This window comes from Scleropages formosus, chromosome 18 (assembly GCF_900964775.1).
Source record: "Scleropages formosus chromosome 18, fSclFor1.1, whole genome shotgun sequence".
NCBI lineage: Eukaryota > Metazoa > Chordata > Actinopteri > Osteoglossiformes > Osteoglossidae > Scleropages > Scleropages formosus.
In genome coordinates, this window is record NC_041823.1 from 17,725,318 (window position 1) to 17,741,876 (window position 16,559).

The 16,559-nt window shown below is 41.9% G+C and overlaps 1 protein-coding gene across 1 annotated transcript; it reads left to right on the forward strand.

Moving 5' to 3' along the window:
* The first annotated feature begins 10,266 nt into the window (after positions 1-10,266).
* On the forward strand, positions 10,267-14,141 carry LOC108923996 (ictacalcin-like). Its single transcript, XM_018735090.1, has 3 exons — positions 10,267-10,325; positions 12,849-13,000; positions 13,818-14,141. The coding sequence occupies exons 2-3, from the start codon at positions 12,854-12,856 to the stop codon at positions 13,956-13,958; spliced, it is 288 nt and encodes a 95-aa protein (XP_018590606.1). The 5' UTR covers positions 10,267-10,325; positions 12,849-12,853; the 3' UTR covers positions 13,959-14,141.
* The last annotated feature ends 2,418 nt before the right edge of the window (positions 14,142-16,559 follow it).

Genomic DNA, 16,559 nt, shown 5'->3' on the forward strand with positions numbered 1-16,559 from the left:
TTTTACTTGTGGAAACGATGCATTTGCCATAGCGGCACTGTAACCCCACTCAATTTAAATGGCAAAGTTTTAGCAAATCAAATACATACAACTGTGTCTTCTTCATCGTTATTTTAGCCTGAAATTTGGCTGTTCACATTTATGACATATTGTATGTATAATATCAATAAATGTGTGGCTAACTGTGTAGATTTTTCGCTGTAGCTTGGTCCAGAACTCAATTTCTGTCAATGTAGTCAGGTTAGACCAACTTTAAAACAATCAAAAAAAGGACATTCAAAAAATGATGTACTATTTACAAGTTCAAATGGGCATGGTGTATACTTTTTTGACCTTTTACGTTCCTAAAAACGGGTCTGATGGAAGGTTACTGGAACAAGACCACTGGGATGTCAGTACTGCTAGTATAATGTACTCATTGTATTTTCTATGAGATGTACTCTGTTCTGGTGAAAAGCATCTGCTAAATTAATAAATGCAAATGTTTTGTTAATCATAACTGGCCCACAGATGCAGCAATGTCATTTTCAGGGTGCTCTATCAGCTGCATTAGAGGTAATTTTAGCTTTGCTCTGCTGTTCAGACTAACTTTCAGGGTAAAATAGTGTAGAACCAAACAACACTGAATTACCTTATAATATCTACTTAAACAGCATTATAATATCTAACTCTATAGTATCACAAGGGTTAAAAGCTTCATCGTTTTATCAGTAAAGTCATTGAAAAAGGTGAACTGCCACTTCATGCTACAGATCCGCTTAACTCCTAAGATATTATAGCATTTCTTATTAATATTAGTTTAAAAATGACATGTTTATCATTGCAATGCTGCAATGCAAGACTTAGTGCACACAGAAAATATGTGTATTGGCAAAGACCAAGGTGAAAAGGTGGAGGCATATGGGTGTCTGAAAAATGAAACAAATGCTACACCCCACCCAAACCGCTTTGCTCATCTACTTCTGCGCACTTGGTGGACCTCCGCACAAAGGTAAAGCATGGAGGTATTCAGTTCTGGCTCCGTTGTGGTGGAATGACCTCCCCCTCTCACTCAGAACTGCTGAAAACTCCCTTTTTCCAGATTCCCTTCGCCCCTGATCCCTCCAGCTTATATGGTGTAAATGTTCATGCACCGTAACTTTATGATCATCCCCAGATAAGCCTTTATACAGCCACTACTCCTGTACTGTATGTAAATGTTTGTGTACCCTTTTAAAAAAAAATAATAGGAAGGTGATCAGGATTCGTGCACCTACTTGAGCGATGAACATAGGTGCATAAAGAAGAGAAAAACAAACTAGGTTTACTTAAGAATCACATGTCTGCAACTACAGTACGTCTCTCTTTCTCCTAATGTAATACACAAATTGTATTTTCTCTGAGATGTACGCCGCTTTGGAGAAAAGCATCTGCTAAATGAATAAATGTAAATGTAAATGTAAATATTCCTGGTATCAAAATGAAGACAGGTCAAGCAGGATTTGCAATAGGAGTGGCTGTTATAATACAGGACAGCAATAACTCAATGCCTCCCCAAAGCAAGCCTGAAAGGGAAGCACTGCATCTGAATAATTGTTACTTCTTTTTCTGTCTTCAAATTAGCGAAGGAGCATGCATAACACAACACGCATATGGCATGTTCAAGAGTTTTTCTGTGAAAAAGTGTTTGTGTATTAATGTCTGAGAGCAACTTACACCCTCACCAGCTAAAAGACAAAAGTAAACATTCTTAAACCTTCTCAGAGGCAGCTGGTAGCATTACGGCTTCAGCACAGCCTTGGGACCCAAAAGCTGCAGGTTTGAACTTCTACCTACTGCTGTAGTACCCTTGAACACTGAGTAATGACAGCAACCTGTTATGCTGAATAAAGACAACATTCTCCGCTGGAAGCCCCAGGGGTCAGAGGGCAATCTCCCAAGCAAAAAGGACCCACTTGGGAAATCCATTGACATCTTTTTTCAGTTAAAGTGGGTGGTGTTTTTCTGAGACTGCATCCCCAAACCTCGGCTCTCGCCATGGCTGCAGTTCTCTTGTCCTGTCATGGAGCTCTTGACGTCTTTAGAGGGATCCTGTACAGAAATATCTGGCATTAAAAGTAGGTAGTAGTTCCTAAACTAGGAATAAAATCTCTGTAAAACTGAGTGGAAGATAGACCATCCACCCAAAACCCTGCACCTTAGCCCAGCAGAAAACTCAAATAAAACAAAAATCTAAATATAAATTAAATATTAATTATAAAAAATCATATTTCCAGACATTATTCTTAGAATGTTCAGTTACATCTATGGATTATGTACATCTACAGATGTGCGAATGAAAAAACACACATTCAAGTTAATTCTCGGCTCAAGCACATATACAAACATACTAAACTGTGTACATATGAACTGTGTACATATTGGTGTTGTTTTTCACAAGTTTATAAAGGCAAGCTCTTTTTGGGCAGAATGGGTGGAGCCTCTTTCATTTCTGGAGCATGAATCACCAAGCGCGAGAGCGTACATTTCTGTGATCTGCTGGAATGTGTGTACATCTTTCACAGGGTTCTCTTCTGAACCAACCAGTACTCTCAGAGGATCCCACTGCCACCAGTGTTCAGTGTAGCATAGCTGAGATTTGACAAGAAAAGGCCAAAGAGTTTTCGGCTGGTACAGTCTTCTAATATGCTGCGGTGGATCCTAAGAGGAAAAATTGGCCTAGTAGCAGTCTCTAGTCACCGCAGTGTTCTCCTCTGGCATTATCACCATCAGTCCAGACAAGTTTACGGGAAATACTGATCTACGGGTAGTGTTGATCTTGTTCGGCCACCATTAACTGATGCATAACAAATACCGTGATAGGCAGGTCATTTTAGCAAGTTCTGTATGTGTGTAGAGTTTCTGGCCGAAAGCTACAACAAGCACAAGTTAGGACCTCAAACAAACACTAAGGTGCAACCATGTGGAGAGGCAGAATGTCTATATTCTTCTGGACAGCTTTGTAGACAAGGTTTTTAATGTGTCAGTATAAGAGTTTAACATTTTACACTGCTCTTACCCAACTGTGCCAAAGTCCATGGAGGGCTCAGTTTGCATATTCCATACTTTACTCCATACTTTAAATTATTCTCCCCATCTTAAAATACATCTAACTGAGTGAAATATAATAAACATTAAATTTTACTTAAGTGATTTTAGAGGTATAAGGTATAATGAATACCTTTAACATTTTACGAACTATAAACTGGGACAGCAAGGCCGAAAAAAACAGAAATGCCTTGCAAATGCTCAAAGTGTTAGTAGTTCTGTTAAGACTGATTCTGTTTTTTCTGTTTTTGGCAGGATTTTTGTTTCTGCTGTTTTTAAAGTGAGGTGCTTAAACGAATTTTGAAAGGTGTCAAGGGGAATCATTGTTATGTGTTTGCTTAAACTGGCATATTCTGCTTTTTCATACTTCTGAAAGACAATAAATGTCAGTTAAACGACAGTTAAATTCTGAGTAAAGACATGGATTTGTGGGGGGGGTGTGGCGGAGCAGTAGGCTTGGCCTGTGCCTGCTTTCCGGTGGGTCTGGGGTTCAAGTCCGGCTTGGGCTGCCTTGTGTGGACTGGCATCCCGCCTTGGATGTCCCCCCTCCAGCCTCACGCCCTGTGCTGCTGGGTTAGGCTCCAGCTTGCCACAACCGTACTTGGGACAAGTGGTTTCAGTATGTATGTATGTGTGTGTGACATGGATTTGTTTAAAAACCTTTTAAATATATTTTTTTATAGATAATTTAATTAAAATTTTGTGCTGAGTGGCATTGCAGCAGGTAGTGCTGTGTTCGGGCTGCTTGCAAACAGGTTTTAATCCAGCTCAGTCTGTGTGGGAGTTTGTTCTCCGTATGTCTGTATGGGGCGTTCCTCCATGTGCTCCAATTTCCTCCCTAATTCCAAAGACATGCAGTTCAGGTAGATTGGTGATGCTAAACTCCCTGTAGCATATGAAGATGTGTGACTACCAAGCGATGGGTGGATGTTTCACCCAGGGTGTAACCCCCCACAGCCTTGTGCCAGTGCTTCCGCGATAGGCTCTAGATTGCCATGACCCTACTCAAGACAAATGGTTATTGAAATTGGATGGATAGATATAATATAACTTTCTATATACTTCTTTTAAACTCCTTCTAAACGTGTACTCACATTTTTCTTTGGCTACATTTCTTTAGCTTTTATAACTGATAAATAAATCTTCAGCCCTTAACAGCCCTTTGTAATGTAGTCAGTGAAGATACTGCTCAAATGGAGAAGAAGACCAATATGGATTTTCAATCACAGTTGTATTCTCTCTCTGTTCAGTTTTTTTTTTCATAAACGGGATAGCTTAGTGAACTCATGTAACCCAAAAGTAACAATTTAAATCTGAATGCAATCATTGAGGGCATTTGATACATGAATCCATTTACGCTAGCAGCCATGAAGACAGATGGGGGAATGTCAGCCTTGATTATAACCCTGGCTCTGCTGCAAAGTCAGAAACATCAGGCAGCATTGGCATGGAATATCTGTGGAGAAGCCTTACACTTGGGCCATGACTCACTGTGGATTTGCAAGGGCCTTTACCACAATAAAAATGAATCTTCCCTCTAGGCTTGGAGTTTAATTGCCAGTTGGGTCATCTTATTGTCCATCCCCACTCTCTCCACCCACACGCTATACAGTTTTTCCAGCGCTTGCCATCAAACTACTTGCAAGTGAAATGCTTCAGACCAGCTTCAGTGAGTCACTCATCTGCCTCTCCATATAAAGTACTTTTAGACTCTTGGAATGGAAAAGGAGGAGGAGAAAGCAAGAAAGAACAGCAACAAAAAACCATTTCCTCATTTTTTTGAGTTACAAGCACATTGTGCCCAACAGGGTGTGTCTTATGCTGCAGAAACTGTTGGGATCGAGGGAATATTCTGCAGATATTTTGCGTTGTTTTGGCACACCGCAGCTCAGCGGTTAACTGTTTGCCAGTTTTCTCTTTGTTCTGCCTTCGATTCATGCAACTCCTTGAGCTCCACCCCAGCGGTCTGTCTCCCTATCTCTGCGTGACAACCTTAACATGCTCTAGAAAACACTCCCTGCAAAATTGTCCCTGGACAACAGTCCCCGGAAAAGTCGAGCAAAGAAGGCTGTCAGTGTCCAAGAAAGGGGAAAACTGCTGGGGAGGAGAGTCTGTCCCATTGTCTCGTAACATTCTTCTGTTAGTCTCTCATTGCTGTGTGAGTGAAAGAGAAGGGAGAGTGACACATTTTACATTGTGCTCACAGGGGGAAGGGAGAGACAGAACTTTTGGTTGGAGAGAACATGAGAAGGGAGCTCAGAGCGATGGAGAAGGGAGGGAGGAAGAGGAAGATGGCATAGGGTGTGTCAGCTGAGGATTTCCTGAAATGTTTTTGTGTGCCACAGATGTAGAGTTGGCGATGTGTTAGAGCGGCAACACAAAGCAGGCGGGCAGGGGTGGGGAAATAGGGGTATAACGTTAATGTAGCATAAAGGCCCTTTTCATGCACTAACAGCGAAAGCACAGTATGAAGGACAGTTGAACACAACTGGCTTTTCAGTTTCAGGTAACATAAGGAATGACTGAGAGAGGAAGCGGTGCAGGGATACGTGTGGCAAAGGATGAGAAGCAAAGTGAGTGCAGCAGGAGGGGTGTGGCAGTCGAGGGGAGAGGGGCAGTCCTCCGACAGAGGGAGTAGCTGTGATTTTCCACTGCAGGATTGAGGAAGCAGAGCCCCCGTAGATTCCCTGACTCACAGAGTCTGTTTTCCAGCACTGCCATGGACACTATGCATACACACACACACACACCCAAACGATCCTAAAACAACACTCAACGCAAAGATAATCAAGCCAAGTCCCACACAACGAACACAGGTGTGCCCTTCGTGAAAGCATTTACTGGAAGGTAGACTGAAAATAAACAACAAAATAGCATTCCTACTTAAAACATCTTAACCAAACTGACCGAACCAGTAACAAGACACACAACAACAGATAAGATCACAGAAAATTGAAGCACATGAGCACACGCCCTTGTGAGTTGGCAGGAGGCGGGACGCTGCCACAGAGTCGTACTGGAAGGGACCATCCCGGGATCTGCCTTGTGCCACAGTAAATGGAGACAAGCTGCATCTAATCCAATAGTTATAAGTAGAGCATGGCGTAGCAAGTTGAAAACTGGAGACAGAGAGGAACCAAATCAAGCTGACAAAATCCTTGCCTCACCCTCACCCTAACCCTAACCTTAGAATTGTTACTCGAACCTTTACTTTACCATCTTTTCTTAGAGCTTTTCATTTTGTTGCTGAGTTTTACCCCCTTTTGCTGACTGTGTTTCTGTTCTCTGCTGTTTAACCACTCTGCTGGAATGCCGTGCTCTGCTGTGTGTCTATGCTGCCAATACTCTCAGAAGCTGCTTCCACCCCACCCCACAAACAGCCACAGGCTCTACACACAAAGCTATCCCCTAAAACAGCTTGCAGAACATGTTTAATTTACATTTATTTAGTTAGCAGATGCTTTCTACATTGCGACTTCCAATGAACTCTATGTAGTGTTACCAGCCCACACACCTTATTCACCGCGGTGACTTACACTGCTAGATACACTACTTACGACGGGTAACTCAACCACACATCAGTGGAACACACACACACACACACACACACACTATGGGTGAACCTGAACAGCATGTCTTTGGACTGTGGGAGGAAACCAGAGCACTCAGAGGAAACCCACACAGACACAGAGAGAACATTCAAACTCCACACAGACTGAGTGGGGATCAAACCCACGTCCTCTTGTACCAGCCAGGTGCTGTGAGACAGTGCCACCATGCCCCCTAATTAAAGGCATCTTGTGGTCAGACATGACAATGTAAGAATATCTGTGTATTATATTTCACAAATGCTACTTCTCAGAATTAATGTGAAAATATTAACACATTCTCTGATACAGCCGTGCTTTGATTTTGACAAAAAAACTGTCAGTGATTATGTGAAGAAAAAATTGTTTAAACAAAAGCTAACACATGGGATTGTACAAAAATAGCAAGATAGCTTTCTCTTTATTTTTCAGTAATATAGTTTTTGACAAGAGTTTATGTCATTGTGTAAACAGTAGCTTAGTCAATCCTCAGAGCGGGCTCAAACACACAGAAACAAAACTCTTATCAGGCTAATGAAGAGCACAGAGGAAAAGAAAGATACATGAAAGAGTAATTTATAAAACCTAAAAGCTAAACCTTACATATAAATCTGGGCACTTCCCTACAGTGTTTCATTCGCAAATGAACTCTAGAGAACAATTGTATGGGAAATGTTCCTCATCTATGGCCTGCATCCTCTTACAGGGCTCACAAAGTCAATTAAACTCCTGCTCTTCATCATGGGATATCCTGAGATTCATATCCAAGGAATTAGAAGGAAATCTCTGAAGTGGCACCATGTGTCCAAAAAAGAAGAGAGAACGCAAACTTGTTGAAACCGCTTGCCTCGAGCCTAAACCGGCAACGCGGGGCACAGGACACAAGGGATGCCATTCCACCACAAGGCACCCCAAGCAGGACTCGAACCCCAGACCCGCCAGAGAACGGGACCCCCTGCGCCCCCCCCCCCACAGAAAACGTTATCTGTGAAACGTATGTAGATTTAACATCCACTTCTAACATTCATTATGTTTCACAGACCTTCAACATATCGTTTTGCACTGAGTAAACATCGAAATGCTTTCGTTCAGTTGTGAATAGCTGCCATAATGTTGAGGCCCTTAAAAATAGCTGAGCCTGGTTGCCAAAAATGCTGACAGGCAGGTTCAAAAAAAATTCTTGACCGGGAGCCCAAACCTGGACTATAAACATGCCCATGTCTTTAAGAATTGTGTTTCTCATTCTCTTTCTCTTTCTAACATACCGAAATCTTACAGAGATATAAATGTGTCAGACTAATGTATTTCAAGGAGTGTACTTTAGAGTAGTAAACACTTTGTTTTAGGTATAAAATCTGAGTAGCAAAGACAGAAAAAATGCCTCTCAGCAAGATTAACCATTTGAAACAGTCGAAACCAGTTCAAGTGGTTTTTGTTGTCATTCCTCTATATAGCTTGTATACAGTGGAACGGGGACCACGGTGCAACACAGAACGGTACGCAAGACAAAATATCACACAGGGAGAAGACACAAGCCCACTAAGATATTATAGTGAATGAATTTTTTTATGCCTAAGTCACTAGACATATATTGCACTAGTAACAAGAATTGTTAGCCACAAAGATTTCCGTCCTTTCCGGGGCATTTCAATAGTGTCCGTCCGTGTGAACAGTCTGTACAACGCGCCTTAGCTTAGGTGTGGACCTGGGCTGCTCACGTTTCTTCTCATCAAACTTTAGTACAAGCAGAACACCCAAACGACGTCATTGCTTTGGCAAAACTAAATTCTTAATCTGAATTATCGCTAGAATCAATGTCAAAGTGAGGAAAGTATGCAAGAAAACGATTCAGTTCGGAAAGCAAATCGCAAAAGCAGGTCGCTCATTTAGCTGACTCAAAGAAACCACTGTTCGTGGCGACACCACGAGATGTTACGTAATTAAGTTGCGGCGGGGCTTGCGATTGTGTGTCTGTAAGAGCGTACACGTTTATGTGCGCATTCGTTAATGATGTCCGTTTCACGTTTTGGAAACAGGGCCCCGTAGAGCAGAAGTTTTGGAGTTAATGTCTTGGAAAACTCCAACTCCCCGGTACAAGAAAATGTCAAACAGCTACGGAATCCAGAATGACTCAGACACCGCGCTATCGATCTACTCTAGCTCCGCCGCTCCGTTTTGACGACTGATCCAAATAACTTCGCCGGCAAGTCCTCGGAAATGGAGGAACACAAGTGCCGTGCAGAAATTTGCCAAGTCTTTCTTTTTTCTGTCGCTAATGCAATGAAACAAAGAGCAACCAAGTAGTTCTACATTCACTATGTGTCCATGCGTGCACACACAGAGTGAAATTCTATTGCAGTGACTCACTATTCCTGTTGCATAATGACCAAACGCTTAATTGACTCCATGCGGCGCCTTTCTCGCTCGTTCCCTTTTTTCACTGCGTTTGTCTTCATTTTATGTTTTCTAGCTAGAATAACAGAAAATAATGGCTTCAAAGAGACAGTTGACAGCGACGGTCAAAGAAGAGGACGCAGAAATATACGGACAGCGCTACAATTAAAAGCGTAATGGTTCGCGAACTGCTTCTGGAAACACTGAAATAAATTACTCCTGCTACAGTACATGTGTACATATGCAGCCTCATTATGTTTGCCTAAACCGCTGTATTCACAGGAACTTTCCTCTACACGTTGTGTACGCAAGTATGATGCTTGGACACTAATAAAGATGTGTCACTTTGACTTTTGCGGCTGAAAGGTACACACCTCTACAGGATTAATGGCCGTGCAGGAAGGACTACCCCGTTGCAGCTGTGTGAATCGGGAAATAAATTTCACAATATCGTACTTGTAATAGGCATTCTGATTTCCTTAATAACGCTTAAGCAGACAAAAAGTCTGTTAGAAGCAACCTCCATCCACCGAAATGTAAAACTACGCTGTCCTCAAGCCAAACCCTATTGATATTCACATCTGAAAATAATAAAATATAAATGACTGGATTTTAACGATGTAAAATGTTGTGTCATGTCACTCAACAGCCGCTTGTCCCGAGCGGGGTCGCGGCGAGCCGGAGCCGACTCGTAACAGAGGGCGCAAGGCCGAAGGGGGAGACGCCAGTCCATCCCAAGGCACCCCCCCCCACTTAAAATGCTTTTTTAGTATAAGCGTCAATCATTTTTCAGTCAAATTAAATGGACTTGTACCTCCTGCATTATTGCTGTTTTCAAAGTTATAGTTGCAACATCTCTTCCAGTGTTTAGATTTTAAATGCAAGCTGAACATGCCTCGGTCTATGGCTCCTTTCTCTCAGTCAGTAGTTGTTAATCCCTCTTTACACAAGTTTTAGGAAATTTTTCAGGAACAATAGGCAGAAGGGCATTTGTACTGTTCACATCAATGTTGTCACAGGGTGGGAAAGGCATCCAGAATAATTTGCGCACCTGGCACAATAAGGACAATGTGACCAAGTAGTGAATACATGAACAACTTATGTGAACTCAGATGGAAAAGGGAGTAAATGGGAGGGGTAGAGCGCAAGAAAGGGAGGGAGCAGGGAGGGCAGACCGAAGTGTGTGGTGTATAAAACACCCACCCCATCCCTCCCTTCCTCACTCCACTCCTTCCTCATTCTCAGGCTCTATCTCTTTGGAACTCTTTGTATATCTTGGTGAGTGCAGAGAAATTTTTTTTCCCTCATTTTTTCATCAAAGACATGTGTTAGCACAACCCTGTACCAAATTGCTCATTTCCTTACATGCTGTTACTTTTATTTTCTATTGAACTGTGTTACTTTGAATAATCCCATCTTTATTTCATTAGGAGAGGAAAACTTTCTAAGATGTCTTGCTGTGTTTTTCTTCCTTCTAACAACCTCCACTGCAAATATTAGCCTTTTTCGTTGTGAATATGTTGATTTATTAGTTTACTGTAATTCCACATATTTATTATATAGCAGGGGGGCGTGGTGGCGCAGTGGGTTGGACCGGGTCCTGCTCTCCAGTTGGTCTAGGGTTCGAGTCCTGCTTGGGGTGCCTTGTGGCGGACTGGTGTCCCGTCCTGGGTGTGTCCTCTCCCCCTCCGGCCTTACGCCCTGTGTTGCCGGGTAGGCTCCGGTTCCCCGCGACCCCGTATGGGACAAGCGGTTCTGATAATGTGTGTGTGTGTGTGTGTGTGTGTTATATAGCAGCGATATACTTAGTAGGAAGGATCACTCTGTAAATAGGATGGCTGTTTGCGGTAGTAATCACTGTGACACTGTGTGTGTTCTGCAGAACTGTTTGCACTGCATCAGGGAACTTCTGCCAGCTCTTTGTGCGATGTGTCGCAGCACATTTTCATTATAACATCCTTGTCTTTGACTGCGAGGTGGTGCAGTGGGTTGGACCGCGTTCTGCTCTCCGGTGGGTCTGGGGTTCGAGTCCCGCTTGGGGTGCCTTGCGACGGACTGGTGTCCCGTCCTGGGTGTGTCCCCTCCCCCTCCGGCCTTACGCCCTGTGTTGCCGGGTAGGCTCCGGTTCCCCGCGACCCCGTATGGGACAAGCGGTTCAGAAAATGTGTGTGTGTGTGTCTTTGACTGCTTCCTGCACTCATTTGCCCCCTGTCCTTCCTACTGTAAAAATACTTTTTATCTAGTCCTTTCTCTTTACTCATCAAAACTGCAACCTTTTAAATTTCAAACTGCATCATAGACAAAGCTGTATACTTTTTTGTATAGTGAAGTGTATACATACGGTAATTTAATGGAACAAGATTTAATTTTCTTCAAGAAGGTGCACAAGAGCTGAAATTTACTTCGCTGCAGCTTCCTTGTACCAGACTGCCTTCTGTGTGCCACACGTAACTGGCAGTAACAAACTGGAGGAAAAACGATGCCCTAGGGAATTCCTCCATTTAGTCGACCAAACTGCAGAAGAAGTCAAGAGACTAAAAGAAAGCTCTCACATGAGCATAAGGTGAACAAAACGATGTACAGAATGACATGGAGAGAACTGAAAGTACAGTACGGTACAGACATAAAAGTGTTCAGAGCAATTCTAAGAATAAGAATACACACACACACATTTTCAGAACCGCTTGTCCTATACCGGGTCGCGGGGAACCGGAGCCTACCCGGCAACACAGGACGTAAGGCCGGAGGGGAGGGGACACACCCAGGACGGGATGCCAGTCTGTCACAAGGCACCCCAAGCGGGATTCAAACCCCAGACCCACCGGTGAGCAGAACCTGGTCCAACCCACTGCGCCACTGCGCCACCGCGCCCCCGGAATAAGAATATGATTTCCAAAAAAAAGTACACCAAATTTGCAGTGAGGCCACAACTCTCTTTCTGTCTGTCCTCTGACTCTTCTGCTCTATTCACTCCATCTGGGTTTGTTCAAGCGTGGTGGTGTGTAGTGCACTGGCCTGCATTTTATAGAGAAATTCTGCCTGTCTTGCCCACACATGTCCACTGACCGGACTTTTACATGTGTCGCTTTAACCCCCCACGGGTGTACCTTTGTCATGTGTTCGCTACCTGCTTCCGTAGGGTGTGGCGCACTAATAGCCATTGTGTTAAAGCCATTGTGTTTTGATGGATCCATAGCTCTACCTGCAGTTTATCTGTTTCTACCAATTAATTTGATTTTCAGCCAAACGTGTACAGCTTCTTCAGCAAGGCTGGATTTGCCCGTGTCATTTCTTATCCCAAGTCTATTGATATGTTTCAACTCAAAAGTCTCTCAGAATTACCAGTTGCATTTCACTGTTGCTATTAAGTGCCATCTAGTCAATGTTGTCTTGGCAACCACATTTTTTTTTTTTTTTTTACTTTTTAAGTAATGCATTTACTTATTATATATACCTTTTATTATTTCTCCTGGCAGATTTTGCTACACCCCATGCTCATTTGATCGGTTCAGCATGTCGTTATGCAGAGCTTTTCAGCCTTACCTGCTATTTTCCTCCTGCCCAAACTACAATGTCTACAGCTGATTTAAGTGTCCAGGTGCATCACATCCTGGGAATTACTAACTTAACGTTGTCTATACACTTATGCAGTAAAATTACATCCTTTGAAGAGCAATGGGTTTAAGTTTGACTCCAAGCACCTATTTAATGTATTTCAAAAAGAGATGAGTAAAAGGTACTCAGGTTTGTATCATGAAAGGTGTCATGAAGGTGATTCTTCCCTCTTGTTACACTTTCCAGGCACCATGTCCTCTAAGTGCGGAATGCAGACAGCGATTTGCGCCTTGATCGAGTGCTTCCATAAATACTCTGGCAAGGAAGGTGACAAAAACACTCTCACCAAAGGCGAGCTGAAGGATCTGCTCCAAGCGGAGCTAAATCTAATGTTCGATGTACGTTTCCATTTATTGTACTTTTCCAGCTATACTTCATTTGACAACCAGGTGTGATCTCTCCACTCACTTCAGTTAGCTAAACTCTTTATTCAATTAGGTTCATGCAAAGTATAAATGTTCATGCCCTGTATACACCTGCAATAACGTAAATGTTCATACAGTATGTACCTCAAAAAAAAAAAAACACTAGGAAGGTGACTTGGAATCACATTCTGGTAAAGTTATGCAGCTGTGATGAACATGGGTCCATATATGTATGGTGAAGGAAACTAACTCTGTACGTAAGAATCACACGTCTGCAGCTATGTCTCTTTCTCCTATGTAATGCACAAATTGTAGTTTCTACGAGATGTACATTGCTGAATATGTAAACATAAATCAATAATTAATTTAAGCCCTCGTGCCTACGATTAATGCACACTAAAACCCATTTAATAAAAGTAATGAATATAAATACTCGGTATAATAATGCATGACAGGTGCCTAAAAACAAATCTCGGGAGCTCCCCGTGGCTCTAATTTTTAAAGCTTTTACAAAAAAAAAAGAAAAAGGGGAAACCCGGCAGCTGGCGCGCGACAGGCTACAGAAGGGCGGTTCCTTGGCCTCTTCCAGACTCTTCTACCAGGGGCGGTTGCGCAAGCACGTAAAAACACAGCTATTTGCATGTAAATGACGCGAATATTTCCACTTCACTTGAGTCCCCCACTGCCCCCTAGGGCCGCTCGTGGGACACCGCAGTGCTCATAAGACCTGACTGTATACAGTGTGTGTATTGTGACTCTATTTACTGTCTCCCTCTCTGTGTACATACAGAACTGCAAGGACCAGGGAAAACTGGACCGTATATTCAAGGACCTGGATGCAAATAGCGACGGCACTGTGAATTTCCAAGAGTATATTGTCATGGTTGCCTGCATCGCCACACTGTGCTGTGAGGACCTTAACTTGTGCTGAGGCTCCGTATCGGTGCTGCGTTGTTACCACAGTCAAGAGTCGCGCCCAGCTGATGCAGACATGATATGGTCATATGTATTACCTGAAGAAAACTTGTTTTTCACAAAAAGCAAAAATGCGCAGCTTATGAAATGCAAGATGTAACAATATTCATCCATTAAAATACTTCGATATATTTCAGAACCTCTTTTCCCTGATGTGTTTTTTGTGGAAGGTGTGAGCTTAGTGTGTGAGATGAGTACTGAATTTGTACCGATGTGTGTGGTGGTCGTGCGAGGGTTGAGTGTGACGCTTCATATTCTTTTTCTCACTTCTGTTTTTGGAATTTTTATTATAATAGGCCACAAATTGAAATATGCATTATAAGGCGTTTGTTTGATTGCTCAAGTAGAGAAAATTTTATGCCATTTTTAACTTGCTATTTTACATGATAACTTATAATAACTAATTATATGCTTATACACTTCCATATTTTAGATCGGTAATACCATGTAGAGCATTTCAAGTGACCGTTTGCCATATTCACCTGCATCATCCTGCTTCATCTTTATGAAAGCTTTCAAAAGTCTAATTGTTGATAAACAAGATAAGACAGAACATCAAAACCATAATATAAATATACCTTTGAAAAAAAATAGAATTTTTTTCCCAGCCTCAGGTAAAGATTGATCTGTGCATTTGAATTTGTCTGGAGAAGTGAACACTGCTGTTGTTGCAGAGGCAATACAATTACAATATAAAGTTGAAAAATTAAAACAAAGTAAAAATTCTATAATAAAGTTCCAAGAGGGTTTTAAGTCAAAGGGATGATTTTAGTGTGTCAAAGCACATTACTGAATTATCTTTGAGACATAGACTTCTTAGTTTTCTTCACACGAACCACAGCAGGCTCTTTAAATACGGTCAAGAGACTGGGCATATTCACATCTACATACGTTTATGGTTGAGTTTGCGTGTTACATTTACATTTATTTATTTAGCAGACACGTTTCTCGAAAGCGACTTCCAATAAACTCTGTGTAGTGTTATCAGTCGCACACACCTTATTCACCAAGGTGATTTACACTGTTAGATACACTACTTGCACTGGGTCACTCATCTGTACATCAGTGGAACACACTCTCTCTGTCACTCACACACTTTGGGGGAATCTGAACAGCATGTCTTTGGACTGGTGTTAGTGTTTGATGTGACTATAATACATGTCACGCATTTTATAGAACCGTTTTCTGCATTTTTGTAGAAAGATAAACATTACAAGGATGAATAAAATCCAAACAAGGAAGCCAGAATTGTTAAGAAATGATTTGGCCTGGCTGACGGAACTTATCATTGATAGAGCCACAAAAAAACATTAAGGATACATTACAAAGCTACAGGATGAATACTTTACAAAAAAGGGACCAAAACTATCTGGTGAGGTAAAATGCAATCCCCTTTTCCTGTTTAATCCTTACTTTCAGTCTGCAGCTGTGCTGGAAAGGCCAGAGCTGACCTCGGATTGGTCTGCTTAGACAACGCCCCACGCAAGTCTTCCTCCAAACTCCTCTCTTCACTCCATCTTGCTGCAGATTACGACCACAAAATATGTCATGTGGAAAGGTTGACGATCAACAGCAGGGCAGGAGGAAGACTTTAAAAAGCTTAAGACATTTTAAGGGCAGGGGAAAAAGGGACCAGGAACCCGGAGCAGATCGAAAGAAATGGCGTTTGGCTGAAGCTGGAGCAGTGAAACAAATGAATCACACAGTCACACTGCGACAAAACCGGCGAGTCAGAGAGAGCCGGAAAACTGCCCGCACGGCCTCCTTTCCAATTCTCTGTCACTCGGCCTGGGGCACAGGAACAATAGCCTTCAAGGGACACTGTGAGCTGACTGTTAAGTGTTTCATTAATAATTAAGACTACGGTGAATTTTTGAGTAATTTTGAAGGTAGATTGAAAGAATCTATAGCTGTATTTGTTATTAGTAGCTTTGTTCTATCCTGGAATTCTATCTAAACATACAAAGATACACACACAGGCGATACAGAACTGTGGAAAACATGTTAACTTTCACTTTCTATGTCTTTAATTTCCATGCTTTTGGTATACTTGTTATATTGGCAAGGAATGCAAGATTTTAAACCTCACTGCCTGGTCTAAAATTTTCCATTACAACTTGTACACCTCAGAGGTGATCCTTAACAATATCAACATGTGAAAAACTTACATGAAATATTTTACAGTATATTAGAACAATTTATTAAAAATCTTAATGTATGAATGGGGGAAAATTACTTAAAAAAGATGTACCTAAATAGAAATTACATTCTCAGATGACACAAAACAATAATACAATTTGAAGCAAATTCTACATAAAACATTAGAAGACAAACAAGAGCAAAGAGAAACTAAACCACACTTTACTAAGTAAACACAAATCATAAAATTATCAGGTAGCTGTGCTTTTTACTTTTTTTACTTTGATACTGCACATAGTGTTACAATACAATTTAGAAGTGTAGAAAGGGCTGGAAAGGAACTAATGTGTATTTGCATTTTTTTAAATCCAAACTTCATCTCATAGTTACTTACACCTACAATAATCGCCTTCAAACA